The following is a 23,034-nucleotide window of genomic DNA, read 5'->3' on the forward strand; positions in this document are numbered from 1 at the left end:
AGGACTACATTAGTTCCTTGGTAGTAACAAGTATCTTGAAGGGCACCTTTGCCTAGATTGGCTGGTCACAGCTGCAAGCAATTGCAGCTGTTGTTCCTGCCCTTGCCTGTGGAATAAGAGGATGCTTAGGGTGCAGATACAGCCTGAGAAATACTGCTCTCTGTGTATAGTGGTCCCTGAGCACTGAGACTGGGAACTGCAGTGTAATTACTCAAAAAGCGAGCTGTATAAGGGCTCAAGTGAGCAGCATTTGAGCCCACATCCGAAAAGCAAGTAGCCTGTTGACTTCAGGTGAAATGTGAATCACAAAAAGTGATGACAGTGGATGACATGCTTAAGTTCAAAGTAAAACAATTGCTACTAAAAAGAAAGAGTAATCAAAGCTCATAGCAATACAGTATTTCAGGCTCTAAACACAGGAAGTGCAGTAGGTATTAAGCTTTGTTCAAACATCATGTGGAGCACTGATATTTACTGTCCCTGCAGTGCAACAGTTATAAACTCTACCTGTACATCAGGTCAATCAGCATTTCTGGATCTTCTTGATGCTCCTTCATTTTAACTGTGTCAGAGAGGATCATATGGAGATTGAACACAAGATCCTGGACCTATAACAAATATAGTGCTATAAGGAACTGTCAATGGGAGCCAAGCTAAATACCGCTGTGTTAGGACCACAGTCGCTCTCAATCTTTGCGCGTTTGCTCAAAGATTTTTTTGTCAGCGTTAATAAAGGACCTAAACTTGATACACGTAGGTCATAAAAAAAACCATTATGCACCTCTTTCACGGAATGCACACAAACCTCAGCTATAGATGGAGGTTTAAGAACAGCCTGATAATGAACTAAATTCCACTTCTCTTGTGATATTTCTCTTACCTGATCAGGGAATGTTGTCTCCCTGAGTTCCAGATCTTCTTCAGCATATGTCAAAATAGTCTTCAGGGAACGTCGCAAAAATTCCTCATTGAAGTTCTGGGACGTCCCCACCAGGGATGAGAGAGACATGGTCACCTGCATTTTCACTCTGGCAAAGTTCTACAACAGAGAAATATGTTGTTATATTGCAGCAACCCAGAGTTACCGCAGCAGTGTGCTGCAACATCAGTGCTCTGGTCATTGTATCCTCCTCCTAACAGACACCTGATCCATCCTCTACCCCTGATTCTGTGAAAACTCAGATTCTCAAATTACCTTAAATTTCTGATGCTGTTGGCTGCATAATCTGATGACAGCATTATTAAATTCCAGCTTAAGGTCCTCCTGCAACAAGTTTCCATTTTCCCTCCTCCCTGCTCTCTTTTCAAGCACCCTAAATAGGATGATGCTCAACTTCTCATGAACATAGACTTCATTCCAGACACTTATGTTTTATTTTAGTCAAGCCTAAAAGCCAGAGTGTCCCTGTTGACTTGCTGCTGTCAATCCACTAGCTAACAGGCCTTGGGCCCAGAACCAATGGGTCCCTCCAGCTCTGCTACTCAGTGTGGGGGGCTCTAACCAAAGCAGAGTAAACAAAGATGTTTGGGGGAGCACTTTGCAATACACAACTACAAGGCTGCCAGTAAAACATGAACTGGAAGAGTTAATGCTGGCAATTTTCCTGACAATCTGAAGTACTCATTGACTACTTAGTAGTCAAGCTAAGGTCTAATTAGAGGTAAATAACATCTGAGTGAAAACAAATCCCAGCAGCTCTAACTCACCTGCACTAACACAACTCTTTTCAGAAAGGACATAAACACTAGCTGTGCCACAAGATGGGCTGCATAGCTGTTTCTGCTCTCACACAGAGACATGTGTAGGCAGGGCAGAGGGGATTTCCTCCAAATAGCCCCCTGAGTGCAAGCTGTCCCTTAAATTGGCAGAGACACAAAATAGAGACAGACTCTGACTGGAGAGGCAACACAGAGGCTGTTATTGTCATGCTCTCCAGGGCAATAGGGTTTCCGGTCACTTCTCATATGAGGCCTGTACTCAAAACAGGTCTATACGTATAGCAAACAGTAAACAAGTCGGCTGTTTGACTGAAGACTTTGGAAACTCCTACAGTGGATGTTCCAGGCAGGGCTTTACATCTTTCCATAAAACGACATGAGAGACACCTGGCTCTCCGAAGAGATTCTGGGCATACAGCTAAGACTCTGACACTGGAGAATGGACACTCCTGCTACGCCACTGAGCAGCAATGTGAGGTAAAGCAAGATTACGAGCTAGGCAAAGTTGCTAACGCGTGCCTCTCTTCCCTGTGAACATCATGCTTATTTGGATGGTGAGCTCTCCTGCAGCCACAGCGCTCCATACAGCAGTCCCCAACCAGTTCACATGTAAGAACCTAGTAAAGTGCATCAAGATACTCACGTTCCCAATCTCAAAGTTTTGCCTCATCAGAAGGTAAAGAGAGGCGCTCGCATGTGACCGTATTGTACTGATACTGCTGCTACAGTGTCTCAGGAGCCTCAGGCACAGATCTGCACACTGCTCAGTCTCTTCTTCAAACAGCAGCTCAGGGAACTGAAAAACAGCGCATGAGAAAACCACTGCCCAGACAGCCAGAAACAAACGCTAAGGCAAAAAGACTGTGGTGATCCTCAGCAATGAGCATACATTAGCATTAGAGGAAATCCAATCCTCTCTGTTTTGAGAGGAATGACGCTAATTTATATCACTTCACATTTCCAGTGAGGCAAAAGCAAACTCACCGGCAGCACTAGAAGGTAACTCACTTTACATCATCCAACATACCTTGCTCCTACATTCTTAGACTGATTTACCATAAATTCAGATTGAAAATTCAAGTCTATTTCCAGTACATCTGCAGAAATAGGGAAATTGTTTAAACTATGGGCTCAAGAAAATAAATTAATTTTACCTGAGATTCATAGTCTAAATTTCACCTGTGCTTTGTGTTCTCTGTTGAGCAGGTACCTTTGCCAGCTTACAGCTGGCCAGCAGGAACTCGCACAGGTTTGCAAATAGTCATCAAACCCAAAGTACATAAATACAGATATCGATCACGAAAACTAGCCAGGTTTTATCCGCTCCCTCACCACATTTCCTGAAAATTAATACTGCACAAAATAATAAGTGCTTGGTGAAGTGACCCCAATGCAAAGGAACAAAAACAAAACAGCCTAACCATCACTGCCGCTCGGGACATACTATAGCATCTGCAGAGAATTCACCTTTGAAACCAAAGCCCTCTGTGTGGCGAAGCAGTGTTGGAGATAAAGTGCACTTTGGTTACAGGCCATGCTGTGCAGAAGCACTTTCAGCACCCCGCCGAGGATACTTTCTTTGGACTCCGTCACAGAAACAGTCTGCAGTCAAAAGTAAACCAAGACTCACATGAGCAAAAACAAACTTCCTGGGTGAGAGAGAGGGGAAGAGAATAACTTTGTCTGAAAAACCCTTTGGCACAGGCAAATTACCCACTTAGCTGGGCCTGCGCAACAGTGATGCTCCCGAATGAACTGCAGGCACTAAAGCCTGTGGAATGATGGTGCTGTCCACCTCATAAGGCTCTGGTCTTTTGGGACCTTGCTCTATTAAAGGAAGAGATTGTAGCTGGCCTCTGGGTGGATTATTCAGGTGCAAGGTGAACCCCTTGGGATTCCTGGAAAAGTTAGGAAGCTGGAATTAAACCCTATCGGCACTGAAGCCCTAGAGGGGATCAATCTCTTACTCCACGGGTAGTCAAGTTTCACCTGAGAAGTGCAGCGGCAGCTTCCTGCTAACATTCAAACAGTCTGAGGCAAAAGGGGAGTGGGCTGCAGAGGCAGGGCACAACTGGCTTCAGGAAGACCCTAAGTCATGGTTCCTTCAAGCTACATCTAGCTTTTGTAGTGGGTGCCTGCCAGAGGGCTCCTGGGGCCCAGCTCTCTCTGTAGCTGGATGTGATAAATGTGCTATTGCCTCCTTCCAGCCTGAGTGTCCAGGTTTCATTTCTATCGAAAGCAAAGGAGAAAACTGGCATGTGTCCACACTCGCCACTAGGGAGTAAGGAGACAGCTGCAGTGCGTATCCAGACAAAGGAGCCTGTAAGCATTCCTGCATCTTGCAATTGAGGTACAGATATGGGAGACTGACCTGGAACTGAATGACTTGAGGCAGATATGGAAAGGAATTAGAGGAGTCGGTTAGAATAGGGCAAGACTCCAGAATTTTTACAGTTCATTAACCAGTTTTACGAATAAACATTGCTTACACTACCAAAAGGGCACAACATTAAAAAGATTGAAGGAAACTATTGTACTTTAAAATCAGACTGTTGTCAGCTGAGGTTTAGGAAAGGCATTATGATCCATCCTGTGGTCAGGTATCCTTTCTTCTGCAGCATCACAATTGAACAGTTCCGATAGTGTTCAGGCAGTTAAGTTAAGGCAAGAAGATTTTGTTTAAGAACAAACTGCTGCCTGGCTAGATGATCCTGATGCTATTACGACGTCTCTGCTACTCTTTTACCACCCTTACCTGGACAACTATCTCTAGTGTATCCAAAATAATCAGATTTGCTTCTGTTGCAAGATTTCCATCAATAAGTGCCTCATGTTCTATCTCCGCCCTTGATCTAATCAGAGAAAAGAAAGCAATAAAATTACATTCTGTTTAAGAAGTAGGCCTACACATTCTCCTGTCAAAAACATTTTCTCATCAGCAGGAAACTTCCAGTTACAATGCACACGTTTAGTACTGGACAACACTACAAGGATATTTCAGTGCATCCATTAAGAGGACAAGAAGAAATAATTGTTTTTTACATATACAAACTTATACACAATTTACGTTTATCATGCTCAGGAGAGACCACGCTATTTTTTGACACTTCATTACCCTCCTAGGAACATAACAACAATTTAGCATCAAAGCCCAGCCCAAAACCGGTTTAGTAGCATCATAAGGCATGCAGCAACACAACCAAGAACAGAACATACAGTTTTATGTTAGAGGCTATGGACACAAGGTGGTGCTACACGAGCTAGTATTTTTGCACTGCTGATCCTGGCAGCTAGACTGATTCTGGTGCAGAGTGCATACTCTGAGAGTGTGATCTTTGTCCTTTTACACTACATTACATTACAGTTTTTGTAGAATAGCTTCCTCTCTGAGAAAACTACACAATTTTGCTCTTATATGCCAGGCATCCGCTTTCCTGGAAAGGCTGATTAAGTTCATACACCCATTTATATTGGTGTTCCCAGGAATTCAGCGGTAACCACTTCATTTCAGTGAAATGAACACATCTCGCAAAGATCCAGTAGTATATTTGAAGCATCCAACAATGGCATGCCCTACACAGGTGCCATCTCTAGCATACTTATGCCAGGTCAAATTACACTCAAGGTGTGACCCATGCGAACTGGCTGAATCTAAGCAAAACACGCAGCATATGGGATGGTGACTGACTTGGCTGAAAAGTGTTCCTAGACCTCTGTTGCAGCAACCCCTCCGCTTCCCACACATGCTGCTTGCTCTGGGAGCTGGGTCACACTCTTATTACCTACCCTTAAATCGCCAGAATATGAAGGCGTGGGCCCTGGCCCCACATAAAATAATGCCACCTGCATTTAGCTGTGCAGAATTATTGGTGTGAAACAACAATCTTGCTTAATTTGCCATAAAAGAGCTCTCCTAACATTAGATTTCAAAGGGTCACACTCTACCTGTGGATGCAGAACACATTTGCAGCACCATGGCTGCAAATGTAGGAGTTGTGCATGACGGACCGAGGCTCAGAATGAGCAACTACAGGTTAAGGAGCAGGTTTGTGCAGTTATCTGAGCAGTTTATTTTGTGGGGAAGAGAGATCATCCTGTGACCATCACAGTCTTCCATAGCCATTTAACATGTATGTGAGGTCCTTCCAGGGAGAAAAGAGGGCCTGGACCAAGCGCCAACAGTGAACTGATGAGTCCTGAAGGCCAAATTTTAATCTGATGTAACTCTGTCCACAGAGGTCTGGAGTTGTATCAAGGAGAAATTTGTACCTACATCACTTTTATCAGGAGGCTGAAACACACTGCTTATTTGGCTTTCCCAGTGCCTGAACAGGATCAGAGTGCTGGACAAAAAGTCACTACCTGACATAACAAGAGGTTACATTCTTGGGTTGGACAAAGCAATTAGAAGCTGTGAAGATGTACTTTCAACTCCAGGAAGTGTCAGTCTGTCTTCATGGCTGAAATTTGGCCCGCCCTCCATCCAAGACTCTGAGAACCCCATTCCCCAGGTTCTTCAGAGCTTCACTTGGGCTGAGTTTGCTTTCCTAGGATTAGGAACAATTCTTTTGCTGGAAGGATGGAGACTGCAGGTTGCAACTTGAGAAAACAGAAAACGTGCATAGCGAAGCCTGAACACAGCTCCTGAGCCTTCCAGATTAAACCACAACAAGAGAGGGAATTTTAAAGGAAATGGGTGTAATAGGCAAAAAGAGCTCATTCCAACCAGTTGCACACACACACTGAAAACTTCTGCCAAGCATCACAAACCGTGCTGTGATGATTAAGTCTGCATATGTACAAAATGGCAATTTTTAAGAGCTGCACATCAATGCTACAGTACCTGGCTGGTTTGTGGCTTCTAAAAGCACAGCACATGTGGAAAAACAATCAAAGTGATGGATTAGGACAGGAAAGGAAAGCAAGCTTTGACAACTCCAGAATGCTCTTATGGAATAAAGGAAATAGGACATGAGATATATATGCTATCTGAAAATACTGATAATGGATCTTCTCTCTAAATTACAGCTTACCACAGGGTTTTAAGAGGGCAATGAATTGTATTAGTCTCTAAAACTCATTTCAAAATACTAAGGAAGCAAGGTAAAGTGGAAAAGCAGAGAGTTAGGCAGTGTCAGATTGAAAGCTATTTGCACACAGCCAGCCCTGTTCCAACTGAGGGCTGAAACTCGCTCACATGAGGCCCAAGTGGAATGCTGCCATTGACCTCCTATGGAGAGAGATACCCTGAGTTCTTAAAGGAACTGTGACATTGTTAATGTAGAAGGATAAGGCAGAGTTACTTGTCAAGCTTTTCTGTGTTTTGACGCCAGTGAGTCATATCCTTTCTCCATCTCAAATTCTCTTGACTTCCAAATGCGCTCCCGGAAGGACTTCTCTCTGCAGGATAATATTAAAATAACAGCAGTCATCTACAGTTAGTTTTTTGCATGAGTGGCTACTCTAGATGTATTCACAAGTGAGAAGTGACAGCAAGCCATGACTCCTTACAGCCTAAGGGCTGTGGTAGTCACCCAAGATCTTTATATGGTCCCTAATTCTATCATTGCTGAGAGTGACATGAGAGGTGCCTTACACTGCAGTAGTTTCCATCTGAGAGCCATAAGCAACACATAGCATTTCATGTGCTGCCAAATGCCAGCTCACTACAGAGCTAATTGAGAGAGGTAGCTGAGATACTCAAATGGTACGTAGTTACCAGGGACGCTAAGAGAAGCACCTGGTCCACCCTCCTTGGACTACGTAAGGAGCCTGAGTCTGGCGACTCTCAGCAGTCTGCTATTGCTGTCTTCAACTGAGATGCAGTGATGTTCTGAAGGTGGTACTGAGACACCCTTTCCCACCTCACAGTCTTTTACATCTTTATTCTCACTCCTGGGAGGGCAGGGGAATTTCATTATGCAGTTTCCCAGATCAGTAATTGAAGCACTGAGGCCAGATAAAAAAAATACAAAAGGTTCCCATCTCTCTCTTAAATAATTCATTAATTTAGAGGCGTACCTCTATATATCTATTCAACTTAGCCCATAATGACTGGTTTACACTTGTGAAGAAGCCTGTGGCAGAGTAGGAGACAGAACCCAATTCTCCTGATTCTTCTCTTAATCACTTCCAATCTTACTCTCAAAAGAAATGAACAAAAGTCATCACAAGGGGGCGCTCGCTACCCAAACTGCTGGATATTTCAAGCATCATTTTAGCAGAAGTGCTCAGGCATTTTCAGAGCGATCAAATGCAAGATCAGACAGGGTTTTTTTTCCACTCTGACCTTTGCACACCACATGCTGGAGGGTGGCTCTGAAAGATGCTACACTGGAAGAAGTTCAGGCAACAAGGTCCCACAAATAACACATGACCACATATAACCAAAGCGGTCAAGTAACAAATGGCCTGTTGATGGAACTTAAGAAAGATGCAGGGATTTTACAGAATCAGGAAGCATGCTGCAAACTGCAAACAGCTTCTTCCTTGGGGGCTCTTTGTTTGGAGCGCTTGATGTGTAGTATCCCACGTCACAAAAGGGTGCGAGTACTCACTGGGGATGGGAACGGTAGTGTTTTGGAAAAGGGGCTAGCACAGGATACATCTTTACTTACCGAGTTGTCCTCTACTTCTTCGGACCATTTCCTGTCTTGCTCCTATGCTTCCCAGGATAGCTTCTTCAAGTTTGGCTCTCATGTCCTTTGACTTCTTGAACGTTAGACTGTTCATTCTTTCAAACACTTTCTTGCCCTGCAAGGTTCAAATGAGACAATGATGGAAGAATCTTTCAAACTGATATATATTCTGAGGATTAACAAGTGAAAATATCTTTTCTATATGAAGACAATACGACAAGAAAGGAATACAGGTTTAGCTGCTAGCTAAATAGTCTACCCAGACTCCAGCACCATTGCAGGAAACTCTTTCTGTTGAGAGTAAGTAAAAATGTCCAAGAACTGTCCCCCACTTCCTGCAGCAGCTCCCCGGTGAGTAGCAAGCGGCACATATTGCATTAGAAGTGAAAGGAGACAGAGTCACTTGCATGGCTAAATAAATGTGGAAGAAGGCTAGAGATCTTACAGAGAAACGTGTAGCCTCAGGATTATGAATACAGGAAATACTTAGGAGAGGGCAGGAAATGCCATTTCAGAGTTGTGCAAAAGACGGGAGTTCCTCTGCATGCCCTAGAAGGAATTTCAGGAGATTTAAACAATACAGACTGCTGTACCTTGTACTCAAAGCAGGATACACAGAGATAAAGCAAATCCAGCAGGCGATTGAGCTGTAGCACTGACAGGTCCGTGAACCATTTCTGCAGGACACTTTCATCTGCGTTTTTGAGCACCCACAAGAGACAGATCAAGAGGCTACGGCTGGACTCTGTTGAGAAGGTGGAGTGCTGCCTTCCACTCTAAACAGAGAGGTCAAGACATTTAGTCACACTGGGTTTCAGGTCCAGACACTTCAAACATCAGCTACCACCCTGGGCTAAGTAATTACCAGACAGGAACAGAAGGTGAACAGATATTTTTACTAATGATTAAGAGATATACCTTTCTCTTCACCAACCCAACAACTCAGTGGAGAACAGAGACACTCAAGCCACAAGAATAAAGCTGCAGCAACACATCTGAAACCAAGCTCATGATGTTACATGAATGACTTTCATTTTCAGCTAGCAAAGGTCCACTTGCCCCAACATGACTTTTAATAACCTCCATGCAAGTTAATAGTGAAGCAGAGAGGCTCCATTCATTGATAGAAAGAAGAGAAAACCGAACAGGAATCCAATCAGAGGAGTTTTGTATACCTTTTGCTACCTTTGTCTCTGTGCCATCATCCTCTCTTTTGTCCAAGTTCATTTCTCTCATGTAAGTACTTAGGCCTCCTCTAGACCAGTGTCTCACTCTGAGTGCACGTAATACCCAGAAAAATGGGGTCCTGATGCAGGAGTGCAGGGAGGAGGAGAGAGCAAAGGAAGGGTCTGCCTGCTACTAGAATCAGGGAGATTCCCAGTGCAGAGAGCAAGGACCCACTTATGTTTTCAGCCACGTGGGATTTGGATGTGGTAAGAATCTTTGCTTAGGGCTTAGAACCTATAACGACCTATAATGACTATTGCACTTCACAGAACTTTGTTATCAGATTTGTTTCAGAAAAAGAAACTTTATTAGGAAAGAGAATTCTTCCATTTTCTGAGCTTTGCTGATTTTTATCCCTGTTTGGCATTTTATTATACTCCCTCCAAGACAGGCTTACAGCCCCATGCAAATGCGATCTGTTCTGCCTTGTTTTTCACCCTCTGCCTCCCTGTGCAAAACCCACCTGCAAGCTGCTATCAGTCCCTGCTGCTCACTGATCAGGCCTACAGGGCGTGCACATGTAAATATTTGCTTATTGACACAGGCTGAGGGTCAAGGAATAGGGAGGGATAGCTTTGTACCGATGAGGTGAGTAGAAAACTGCTGGGCCGAGTGAGCTGAGGGACCGATGTTCCTGCAATGGCCATGGCAACCGTCTGGCTTATCATGCTTCCACCCTCGCTTTCATAATCTTCAACAGCGACGCAGCTTGGCCTCCCTCGCTGGTTGTGACTCTCTGCCGAGAAACACACGCATCCCAGTTAATCCCCAAATTCAAAGTTTCTCTCCCCAGCGCCCTTCCACAGTGCCAATTTCATTGAACCGTCTGGGAGTGCAAACCAAAATACATCACACTCATATGGTCCTGCAAGTAAACAGAACTGACTATTATTTGAAACTATGCAAAGCAACGGTAACAATCTTCAAAAGGGACCTAAACCACCTCGGTACCTAGAATCCTTCTGACCTTACCCCCTTTGAATAGTTCACCCCAAATCTTTCCTTGGAGCTTTATCATTTCATTGAACTCAAAAGATTTAGATGAAGACTCCAATTCCAGATGATTCCCTTGCCCTGATATGAAATAACTTAGGTCCATTGCTCTTCAGGACACTGTGTACAGCAGACCTGAAAAGCACTGCTGATGAAGCACATACTAAAAGGAAGAGGAGGAACTTTGCTTATCTCCTCTGGAATTGTTATGAGAATTGTACAGTATATGAGATGATTTTTTAAACAGGTCAGAGACATAGAGGGAGGCTGACCAGACGTATACATTCACCAGCCAAAAGTAAACTAAAATGCAATGCTGGTTTTTCACTTCATGCAAACAAGTTGGCAAATGCAGCTTTTGGCTGTTAAGAGTTACTGAGGATACATTTTGCACTTGCAGTTTAGGAAATGGATGTGAAAACATGTCAAAGTTATCAAACTTCAGAAATAGTACCAATCCCATCCAACAGTAAAGGGTTTGGTTGTTCAGTTTTAGAATAAAAACAACCAAATCTTATGAGCAACTGAAAATACACTCAAAGCACAGAACATAAAATACCTGTAAAATCATAAAGCTGAGGCACGGTTTCCATGATCACGCCAATCAGAGGTAGATACAGCATAGCCACCCGGGCCTTTACCTGTGGGTCAGAGTACCGCGGATCCGAGTCGTGACTGGACAGTAAATTGTGTACCATATTGATGACCTTCTTATGCAATCCAAATAAACTGTTAAAAGAGAGTTGGGTCACACAGATTAGTTAATATCTTCAAAGCAAATGATACTTTGTAACTAAATGGCTTTAAAAAAATCCTGGCTTTTATTTTTAACTTGACATAAACTATCATTACACAGTATTCCTTGCTCTCCCACGGATTTTACAAATGGCTGGCTTTTGCAAATTGGCTGGCAGCTCAGGAGTAATTTTGACTGTATCATATAAAATGTACAAAAATCTTTTGCTGATGTGCGTAATCAGACCCAATATAATGTGAAGGCTCTCACATTTTCCCTTCAAGAACACGGTACGCCAAAGTATCAAGTCTACTGAAGGATGTTTAGGAGAACTTGGGGAATACGGAAGAGAGGGAGAGACACTTGAGAGGACAGTGGGTTTAGTGAAACTATTCACAGCACTCTTTTTTCTTTCAATCTAACACTATTTACAGAGAGCAACAGTCTCTTAAGACAGAACATCCCTTTTACCAAATCATCAGAAAGTTTCCACTTCACCTCCCTGAACCCCCATGCAGTTATTCAACCACAACAGTAGACTGCAGACCAATATTTCTAATTATAAAATAGCAAAGAAATGGAGGGGCAGAAGAAAAAAAAAATCCAAAAAATGGCCTCCTCCATTATTAAGATGCAGGAGATGGCAGAGCCCAAACACTATTCTCTTTCACAGGGCGCCTTGCTTGAGCCTATTCCGTGCTCATGCCTTAAAAACACAAACTCTGAATCTCCCAAGAGCTTGCTCTGCCCCTTTCAGTTCCCTCGGCCACGACGCAGCGGCAAAACTCTCACAGAGCAAATAGCACGTATATAGTCTATAACTATTTGCTTCTGTAGGCAAACCAGTCCAATAAGACAACTTTACCCCATGCATGAAGCAGCCAAGGAAGCTCATACATTATGCATTAGCAAAACATAAGCTTCAGTGTTCAGACCTGAGGTATTAAAACAAGTGCTGAATTTCAGGCAGTATCCACTTTACCTGAAAAGTAGAGTTGAGTTCTGGTTAAAAGAGGTGAGAGTTTTTGACTGGATTGTCAAGGGGTTTAAAATGATTACAGAGGCACCAGTACAGGTTAGGAGGACATTAGATAGCTGTAGCTACACTTCTTTCCCATGTTTTTAATGAGGCTGTAATGAGATCTCATATTTGCTTGTTTGCATTATCTATTAGACCCTAAACAACTAAGAAGGAAATGCTTAACTACATGACTGGCTTATTCAAATTAAGCTTAAAGGAAAGTCTTGTATTGCTTTGAAGGAGAGGCATTTAAGCTGGGTTTGTAATAATTTAAGAGGAACCACCCTACAGGGGAAATACAGTCAAATAAAGCAGCGTACTTAAAACCTAGGGCTACACGGGCTTCGTTTCCTATTTTCCAGTACAGAGCAGGCACAATGGTGGATGGATCCATATCAGAGAGGAGGAAATATGACTCCCTAGTCTTTTTGGCTGATAATACAATGAATTCATCTTGCTGCCCTCCAACTAGTCTCACTTTTACCTCAGCCCTGGCATGAATTTGCGTCAACACTGCACGCTTCTGGAACAGTGACTTTTGACACTGAATATGAGGGCCAAATTCCGATTTTCTCACTTGTGTTCTGTAACATCAGTCAATATGGGCAACATGGCAGTTACGAAATGAGCAATAAAACTATTACTGGTTAATAATCAAAGCATCACAGCATTGTTTGCTAAGACAATCTGTTCAGCATGTAGTTGCTTGGACTCAGTCTTTGTTCCTCATTTCTCCAACTGTCAAATTCAACTTGCTTGTTTCATCCACAAGTTGACTCATCTTTCAGATGCTTTGGAGGAGACCTGTCACGTATTGCGTTCAGCACCTAGCATAGAGGAATCTAACTAAAGCAGCACCTTTAGACGCTAGGGTATCGCAAATTGTTTTCTTCACAAAAAACTTTTCTTTGCAAAATTCCCAAAGGAATCCAAAGAGCTCTTGTAAAATGTGTGAGCTAAAATTCAAGGTATTATGCTAATGGAACAAAGAAGGGCAAAGAGAGAAAAAAGAATTAAAGTCTCAAGGCTCTGTATCACCTATTAAGACGTCAGGTAAACCTCTAATAACAATAAACAATTAGATAGCTATCCTTCTTCACTCCTGCTGCAGGACTACGCAACTTGGAAGAAGTTCAAGTTGTTTCCAAAGGGGAACACGGTAGTGAAAACATTTTAATGACAAGCATGTCTTAGTCTTCTATTAATAATGTGCTAATGATCCTGTCTGACCTTAAAAATTCTTCATAGGCAGGGAAAGAGCTAATCTGAACAGAGTGGTTTTATTTCACATGGTGGATCTGTCAGACCCAAGCATATTTCAACTCTGAGGCTCAAATAGTTACAGGTCATTAATTCCCACTCTACTTTCTCTTTCCCTTGCAATTCTTCTGACCAATCCCAAAGGCACCTCGCTGGCTGAGATTATCACATGTGCCTGGCAAGAATAGAGTCACACACACACAGGGCAGGGTACCAGTTCCAAATAACCTTTGAATTTCTGCTTCCATCCTCCAAAAACATCTCTACACAGGCAAAGGTAGAAGGCTGAAGCCTGAGAACAGGTGGTGAGCTGCAACTAAAGGGTTATTCTGCAAAATCATAACAAGTAAATGCATGACTCGTAAAAGGCTAAAGGTCTCCACCAAAATTCAGGAGCTTTGATTAAAATGTATCTCCAGAACTTAACTGATATCAAAGAATTCAGTGGGCTTTTTTTGTCTAGTCAGGGTTTGGGACAGGAGCTGTCTCCAGTGGACACTAGTAAGATCATACTGATAGCCCCTCTGTGCAGCTGGGCACAGATTACCATCCAGGTCCAGGCAAGAACTCAGGAGGCAGGTTAGATGAGAACAGAAAGTGTGTGAAGAACAAGAGCAAATATGATCAGAGACAGAATCTGATTTCTAATTGGTGAGCAGGATGTTGCTATGCTACAGAAGGCACTTCTGAAGACAGCGTGCATGGGCAAAGATTTGCTGCTTTTTCCGTTTCTGGCCAAACAAATGGGATTGCAGTGTTATGTACATATACAAGAAAATATTTCAATTTATGTCATCACTTTCTTTTCCAACAGGAAACAATTAATGGAAATGCACACGCCTGGCATCTCTCAGCAAAGGGGCAGAATTCTCTACGAATCACCAGCATTTGTTGACTCTGCTGATATTTCTGGGTCCATCCTTAGAAAAATGCCTTCAAGAGAACTTAGGAATACAGAAAAAATCAGTAATTTCCACTGAAATGCATTTTAAAGGGGTAAGTCATAATATAGCCCTAAATAACACAAGTAACAAACTGGATGTCAGAACTACAGGCCGCATTCCTACTTCAAAAATTATTTGCTGCACAGGCCGGGCAAGTCATCCACAAACTCCGCATGCTTGACTCTGTTCATGTTCCCCATAGAGGCCTCACCAACACATAATTTATGTTTCTAAAAAGCTGGGAGGACCCCAGCAGGAAAGCATTATAACATCTAAAACCACCAGCAACAAAGACTTCCTTAGTGTTGAAAATTATTGTCTTGTTACAATTGAGAAAAGTGGTTTTCCTCCTAGAGCTCTAGACATGTCCCTCTAGCCAGCTGGGGGGTCTAATAGGAATCTCTTTCCTTCCTTTTCAGCTGGAAAATGTGACTAGAATCACATTTACATAGTCAGGGCTAAGGAAGTAAGAAATACAAGGGGCAGGGAGAAAGAAGAGGATTCTTAGAGTTATAGAACTGGTTTCTTAACTTCTCAGCTTCTAAGTTTAAATCAACTCTGGCCACAGAGCAGAACTTGCTTGACATCCACCATTTTACTTGGAATTACAGAAAATGCTTGGGGAAAAAAAATATAAAGATTTACCCTTCTGCATCAGGATCTAAAATGACAGCCAGTTCAGTTAACACAAGCCCAGCCAAGTAATGCTGTTGGCGGAAAGGCACAGACAATTCAAACATATTTGCAATCTTCTGGTCTTGGACATTTGTGGAGAACCCAGAACTCTGTGAAAAAAACAAGTTTCAGAAGTTGCATAATGAGTCCCCTGAGAACACAGAGAGTTAAAGCTTATAAAAAATTGTAGAAGCACTGTCCAGAATTAAAGACAATCTCATGTAAATTACCTTTTCCCTCTTTTCTTTGAATTTAGGCACATCTGCTTACATTGCACACAAGCTTACTAACTCTTTCATTAATTCTGTTTGTCATTATTAGCTTCTCACCTACAGGGGAGTACTTAGGGAAGTTAAGTCAAATCACCTTTACAAGTGCATTAGGTAAACTTTTAACACAGGCATGGATGCTGCTATTCCGGCTTAAGATGGCTTTAATTTGATTTAGTTTACTTAATTTTGGAACTAATTAATCCACTTGAATGATACTTGTTAATTCAAATTACCTTTTTTTGAGCAGACTGGGACTAACCTACTGCAGGAAGAATGGGACTAACCTACTGCAGGAAGAAAGCTCCTTGTTTTGTGAGAAAAGGGTAAAACCGGTCAAAGCCTTTTCTATAATGCCTCACTTATGTTCATGCATTTGTCCAATATGGGAGGGGACTAGGTCCCTAGGGACAGAAGGATGTGTGGACACTACAAAAGAAATGTGGGTCTTCTTTTTTCAATAATAAAAGAGGCCTCATGAGACTTAAGGCTCAGAACAAAGCCCAACTTGCATTTCCACACAAGATCCTTGTTACAGAGAGTACCTGAGAAGTTGCTGAAGACACAGACGGTGATGGAGATGCAGGCGGTGTGAGCAAGCTGCAAGGCAAATTCAAGGTGACGTAGTGCTCATGGCTGCAGATGATGCGAAGAAAGTCCAGTCTCAAAGACGCCAGGTTACTTGGATTTGTTAAGGAATAGAGCTTTGAAGACACCTGGCAAGTTCAATCCATAACATTCCAGTTAGCACCAAAACACATTATAAATGCAGCACCAGCCTCGCTGTCCCATCACTGCTCTCAAAAAGTTCTTCCACAGCAATATTCAAACTAAAGAGTTTGATGTCATTAAACAGTCATACTCCCATTACCTCTTTGTACCTCTTACCTCACAGATTATACGTTTGATGAACAGGAGGCATACATCTCCTGACCACCAGCACATATATCAATACAAGAAGCGTGTAACAGCCATCTTTACATAAGCAAATTAAGAACCATGTACTTCACACATGGTATCTACAGCCTATTAATTTCAGCAGGGAGTTGCAAGAATCAGGACTGTACCCTTTGCGATGGGTTAACAGGCCAAAGATGCAAGTCAGCTAATCACACAGTAGGCAACAAAGTTCAAAGGTAATTGCTGCTCTTGCCCCTTACTATAAAATGTTTTAGACTCTGTAGCAGAGTCAAAACAAAACTTTGTGGTTCAAGGTGCTTTCCCTGCTACACTGCTGCAAAGAAGCCAGGCATAATGTAGAAACCCTCCTTATGGGAGAGGAGACTTTGCTGTCAGGGCTACTGTCGGCTGATCAGGATGGAAGGAGCTTGGTGATCAATATGATCATACAGGGAGAGACCCACTCACAAACTATGACAGTTTGAGCTTCCCCACACAACCTCCTTCTAATTTTTGGTTCAATTACCCTTCTGAATGTGATGAGCAGAGGGAAAAATTCTTCCTTCCCAGGGCATGTCCATTTGTTTCGCAGGAATTACTCCTAATTCACACATAAGAGTGTAATCAGAGAGGCATAAACACTAAACCACCGCTGAGAACACCATGCTCTCTATAAAAAGACCTGGAGAGCAGAATTCTGTGCCCCTACTTCACTGTCTGTCCAAAGGAAGTTACAGAAATGCTATAGCTCACAGCTAATTCACAATATTTATCTGCATTCACCTGTTTGTAGCAGGTCTTAATAAGGACAAAGACAAACCCTCTGTCCATGATAGACAACAGATCATTGAGGAAAAATGCAAGACTGGTGTTGAGCCTTTCGACCATTTCTGTATCCTAGGGAGAAGGAAGAGAAAAACAGGAAAGAAAATGAAGAGGATATCCTATGGCAATACGGTAATACTACAGGTTCAAAGGACAAACCTTGGCCCAGGCAGCAGCACACAACAGGCCAGAGCTCTGGTGCCTGAGCTCTGACCTGGGTTAAGTTCAATTGTTTGTTATTACCTTCTGAAACCGAGAAACTATATCACCAGCAATTGTGCTGACCAAAGCAGTTACATCATCCATGAAACGCTCAGGAAAACGATTCTTTCTTGGAGCATCCAGTTTGTCAGCAAAATACAAATGATGCACCATGCTCTTCACCTATAGGAACATAAATTACAACAGTGTCACTTGTAGAAATGAAGGGGAAGGGAAGCGCAGTTGTTACCACGGTGTTTTAAACTGTGAATTTTAAGACCATAAGCAAGGTGTTTCCAGTTTGCTCACCATCAGTTCAAAGAAGAACCAGGCCTGCTGTAGGGCTGCCTCCCGCACACTTCCACTGCACACGACCCACTGTAAGGCCAGCTCTTCGTGAAAAAGCTACACAGATTCAAATCCAGAGTTAGCCTGAGTCTCAAATCAGCTCACAAATACAGTCCGCATGAGAAATGGTAGCTCAGTCCATGGAAAGTATGGCAAACAATGAGGTTAAGCAAAATAATAAGTGGGAACATGACAGCAGCGGTGACGTCCCTTAAAGAAACCCCCAACTAACAACGAAGGACAATGTTATGATATGTGATGTGAGAAATGCTTCACAGAATTTGCTTCAAAACTGAATTTCAAGTATCAAAAGAATTTTCCACCCACCCCAAAAAAAGTTTGGTGCTCAAATGAGTTTATTTCAAAAGTCTACCTTTCTGCCTGGTCTGATTTTTGCAGGAAAAAGGAGTAAAAAGTGGACATATAAAGTGATTTGTACAAAGATATGTTTACTGTCAAAAAGGACAAAACAGTAAGGAAGAAACGTGGGAATAAGAACCAGCTTCTTGATTTCTTTTCCCGGGAAAACCAAACCACAGACTTAAGTTGTCAAGGACTACATTTTTATTATTCAAAAAGTCAAGACATTTTGTCTTTCTGATTTTGTTTAGTAGAATCTCATCTCATTTAAGGGAGCGTAATTCCAAAGTAACTTCCATTCACTTTCTGGAGCAACTCTGCATTAACACCTATAAAACTGAGGTCAGAACACACCTGTAATGCTAACCGTCTAACCCATCATAATTTTGCACACAAGAATGTATCACTTACATGTCTAGACAGCGATATTCAAATTTTTTGAAAGCCAGTAATAAATTGGTTCCAAACAGTATGGACATTAAATCAAACAAGCTACTCCCGATCATTTTATTCTTCCCAATTCAACTTTGTCAGAATATTTCATATTCACTACAGCCTGGATATTCAGAGGTGCTCAGCAGCAGCAGTTCCTAATGACCTCAGACAAAAATCAGGCTATAAATAAAAGAATAGATTGCATCATGGTTTTAGAATGACTTCACCTCCCTGCCCCACAAGATCAATTGTCTTCACTGAAATCTACCTTTTTAGTTGGTAATCGTCCTGTTAATGTTTGTAAGAAACTTGACGTCTCAGTGTGCGAAGACATACGATTACAACTTCGATCCGTAGCCTACGGAGTGGAGATGAATGAATGATGACAGGACATTAAAGTTTGCTGTGGATGGGTTTTGCAGCTCAAGGACAACGTACGTTTACAAAAATACTGTTCCAGCTGTAGGCTTTTATTGTCTTTATACCTTTTTATGCATTCTCAAAGTCTTATTCATTCACAGATCTAGTTTAAACAAAATGATAACACTTTTTATTGTTTTAAGACATATAAGCTCTTTAAATAGCTGCATGTTCCTATGCACAAAAACACTTAATGCTGCAAAGCATGAAACTTTTCCATAATTATATTTTATCAACATGCATATGTCAGGAAAGTAATACTTCCAACTTTCAGGGCCATACCTCTCAATCTACCAGAGACAAAAGGGCGGGGGGGGGGGGATGTACCACACAGCGACACTGCTATAAGCGCAGGGAATGAAAAAATTACTGAAAGTATTTCTATTTCTCACGAAAATAATTTTCCATGAGTGCAAGTGAACTCAGGCTGAATATTTCTGGAAGACTGGTAAATTTGGAAGGAAGTACAGTTGAGAGGTATGTTCAAGGCGACCATGCAGTGGAAAGCAGCAGGCAACATGGGCTAAGTTAAGTCTTTCTCACTGAAGCTGCTTGAAGTTTTCATACTTTGCAACACAGAACAGATACAATTGGACCTAGCAAGTCAGTGGTTCCAGCACTTTAAATTTACATGTTTTAACAGAGAATTTTACATGTGTATCAATTTTGGTTTAACGATATTCCACTCAAACAGTCATGAAGGATTACTTGACTATGAATACTAAATGTTTGATGAAAATGGCAAAATGGTTCACAACATGGACAAAAGAAAAAGCAAACATGGACAAAACTATGAAGCTGTGATTAATGTTCCCATTGGAAATGCGCTCCACCTGAAGTTGAAATTAATGTTAAAAACTAGAGGGAGAGAGAAGAAGAGAAGAGAAGAGAAGAGAAGAGAAGAGAAGAGAAGAGAAGAGAAGAGAAGAGAAGAGAAGAGAAGAGCAGAGCAGAGCAGAGCAGAGCAGAGCAGTCACAGCATTTACATTTCACAGACCAGCAACCACTGAAATGAAGGAAGGGGATAAGTTCACACATTTTGAGGTTTTTCATGCAGTGTGGTAAGGTGGTGGAGGAGAAGATGCTAATTTATAAAATAAAACTCACAAATTTTTCAAGGATTAAAAAAAAAAAAGCAAACCACCAAAATCAGAGTATACACTGAAAAAAAGATATTCTACAGGGAAACATCAGGGAAAACAAAGCCAGAAAAACCTCTACTGAAGACACCACCTGTGTTGACTCTGCACTTGGGCTGGGGTTGGATCCCCATGGGGCTGCTTTTGGACCACCAGTGTTTACCCAGGAATTGGAGCGGTCTAAACCCTGGGCACGTAATAGAAAGCAGTTGGGAAAGGAAAGAAATATTACATGTTGCATGCCATACAGTAGTCAAATTTTAGTCCTCTAAAGCAATCAAACCGGGTACATTGCAAATATACCACCAGTTAGTACTGTTAAAGCAACCTCAATTCTTAGGCATTTGCGGGGAAGTTTTAGTCTAGAGGATTATTTTATTATATCTCATCACACACACACACACACACACACATCCCACATTAACGTGATCGACAGCTCTGGTTCAGTCTGTCCTACCTGTAAAGCTTGATATTCAAAAACTATCCTCATCCCGCTCTCATTTCAATCAATTTAAATCCAATTACTTCAGTAGATGGAGCCAGTTCAGATTTACATCAATGCGAAAGAGGAAAACTGGTACACAGATAGGGAAACCACATAGGATGCTCGGTGTGGTTTTCAACACTTTTGATATAGACTACTTGTTAGCCCACAGTTCATAAGCTCTACAACTGCTACAGAAACAATGAGAAACTTTGAAGAGAGCCTCAGCTCTCACAGGATTTCCTATTCATGGAATAAAAATCTTGGCAGAGTTAACCCTGTGAAAAAGATTTCACATGGACATTTGGATATTTTCTCTGGGCAGTGTGGCAAACAGAAGAAAGAGGACATATCTTTTCCAGAACCAACCTGCTTTTTTCAGGAGAAAATATTTTAAAAATTTTCTTGCTTTTTAAAAGCTTGATCTAACTTGTACTCCAAATTCTGCTCTTGCAATGCATCATACTGTAAAATTACCATAGATCCCTCCTCTCTGTCCTCTCCCTTTGCTCTTAAGACACTCAGAAAGAAGAAAAGGAAAGAATCTCAACTTGTTTGTCACCCAGGCTGCTCCAAACTCAGAAATGGAAGGAATACAGTGGACTTCAGATGCAATGGACTCGATTTTGAAATGCCACAACCAAATAGCATTTCCTTATAAATTTCATGACTTGGTTTCAAATCTCACCTTAGAGAACTTTCATTCTACTTTCTGTGCCAGCTTAGGGCTTTCCTCCCAATACATGCATGAAATGTGCAGCCCATTTCATTGCAGAGATTGTCATCAACTGCAAAGTCCAACTAAGACCAACACTCTGTTCCTCTCAACAAATAAAAATCCACCCACAAGTTGAACCCAGGTTGAGATCAGTAACCTAGGATTTAAACTATTAATCCACTGAGCTATCTTCTATGTAGAGTAGAGCAATGCTGTAATTTTGCTTAAGATGTCCCATAAAAAAATAGTGAACACACACACAGACTGTTTTCATTTCAATTACTTTTTAGAAGAAATATATCCAAGCTCTCCGCCCTGCTCAGACCCAAAAACATGCTCGATTGAAAGTGAATTAAAGTCAAAAGGACTTGGCAGAATACAGAATCAAGCTCATGTTTTGCAAAATCAGGCCTAATTTTGAAAATGCTCTTTCATCACACTCACATGCCTGCTGACATGCTTTCTAATCATGTCATTGAATCGGTCCTGAGTATAAAATTAAATGTATACAATGTTTGCAGGAGCAGGAATCAATTTGTAAAAATCTGAAGAGGACAGAGACCCCTCTTTTCTCCCCTCCCTCCAAAATAAAGAGTACAAGAGCTTCTTCTTGCTTGACAGAGTAACTTCAAAGTTCACAAAATTCCTGGTAAATGCTGTTCAATTTCTGAGGTTTAACCCTGCTGCCAGATGTGTGCAGGTACATAACACAAGTTTGCAAAAATCCACAATCAGAGCAACAGAACTGCACAATCTTTTCTGTTTCTTCCCAGCACATCTCCAGTATTTTAGGAATACTCAAAGTGTAAAATCTCATCATAGCTCTTTTTAGACACTTAGTAGATTTGCTTTAGCAGGTAGTAAAACTTACTTGCCTTCATTCACAAATGAAGGCAAAATAAGTGACAGACCTAAAATTTCCTCTATTACGCAAATGCACGGCAATCTTCTAAATCCTGTAGAAGAGATGACTATCTGGATTTTCAGAATTAAGAAAGAGGCCCACGTAGGGATGACTTAAAGCAAATTTTTCAAAATTACCAAGTATCTTATGTTACAAAAAAACCAATGCAAGACTGGACTCCAAAGATTTCCATCAAATAAATATTATTTGTTCTTTAAAAAAAAAATAGAAAGCCTCCCATGATGGATTCTAATTTAAAGTGCAGGTTCCTTATTTGGGTATATGTGCTTAAATCATTACTTGGAGAAACAGAATAGGAATTTTTACCCTCTCATATTCATTTCAGCATCTCAATACGTTTCTCATATATGTCTATTGACTTCAGCAAGCAGATATAATCACGTTTACACAAAAATTTGTACGTTAAGACTGAGCCTAATATCTGATACTCAGGCTATCCTGAAAGAAACTTTCCTATTAACAGTTATCCACACATTAGTGTTTTTGTTTTTTTTTTTAAAGCTTGGAACACATCTCCAGAAGAAAATCTCTCTTCATTTTCTATTGTGGCATTATTCATTAAGCCAGCACATGTTTAACTTCTGATATCCTGTGTAAATTCCATATGCACATTAGTGCCTATGGCATTTCACAAAAGGTCACAGTTGTTTCATTAGCAAGGTACCAAAGCAGTCTTAAAATACTTTAAAGTCTTTTAAGTCCACACTGATGTAAGAAATAACGACTTGCCTACCCACGCTTCTTCAGCCTCCTATTTGGTGAGCAAATCATGTCATTATTCATTTAAAATTGCTGAC

At 41.5% G+C, this 23,034-nt stretch overlaps 1 protein-coding gene across 17 annotated transcripts in view; it reads right to left on the reverse strand.

Moving 5' to 3' along the window:
• Positions 1–23,034, reverse strand: part of DOCK7 (dedicator of cytokinesis 7) — a 110,569-nt gene that overhangs the window by 19,130 nt on the left and 68,405 nt on the right. For 4 of the 17 annotated variants that reach the window (XM_068953404.1, XM_068953392.1, XM_068953391.1 and 1 more), the window contains exons 23-40: positions 20,205–20,297; positions 18,820–18,909; positions 17,718–17,813; positions 17,451–17,591; positions 17,166–17,279; positions 16,028–16,198; positions 15,184–15,323; positions 11,137–11,306; positions 10,166–10,320; positions 8,951–9,133; positions 8,337–8,472; positions 7,023–7,119; positions 6,563–6,580; positions 4,475–4,571; positions 3,187–3,321; positions 2,363–2,515; positions 881–1,039; positions 508–608 (exon numbers count right to left, since the gene is read on the reverse strand). In XM_068953404.1, coding sequence (XP_068809505.1) covers positions 508–608; positions 881–1,039; positions 2,363–2,515; positions 3,187–3,321; positions 4,475–4,571; positions 6,563–6,580; positions 7,023–7,119; positions 8,337–8,472; positions 8,951–9,133; positions 10,166–10,320; positions 11,137–11,306; positions 15,184–15,323; positions 16,028–16,198; positions 17,166–17,279; positions 17,451–17,591; positions 17,718–17,813; positions 18,820–18,909; positions 20,205–20,297 — 2,249 coding nt within the window. The remainder of the gene's footprint in view (positions 1–507; positions 609–880; positions 1,040–2,362; positions 2,516–3,186; positions 3,322–4,474; positions 4,572–6,562; positions 6,581–7,022; positions 7,120–8,336; positions 8,473–8,950; positions 9,134–10,165; positions 10,321–11,136; positions 11,307–15,183; positions 15,324–16,027; positions 16,199–17,165; positions 17,280–17,450; positions 17,592–17,717; positions 17,814–18,819; positions 18,910–20,204; positions 20,298–23,034) is intronic. The other 13 variants (XM_068953395.1, XM_068953394.1, XM_068953393.1 and 10 more) reach the window with 7 other exon arrangements.

Source organism: Struthio camelus, chromosome 8 (assembly GCF_040807025.1).
Source record: "Struthio camelus isolate bStrCam1 chromosome 8, bStrCam1.hap1, whole genome shotgun sequence".
Taxonomy (NCBI): Eukaryota; Metazoa; Chordata; class Aves; order Struthioniformes; family Struthionidae; genus Struthio; species Struthio camelus.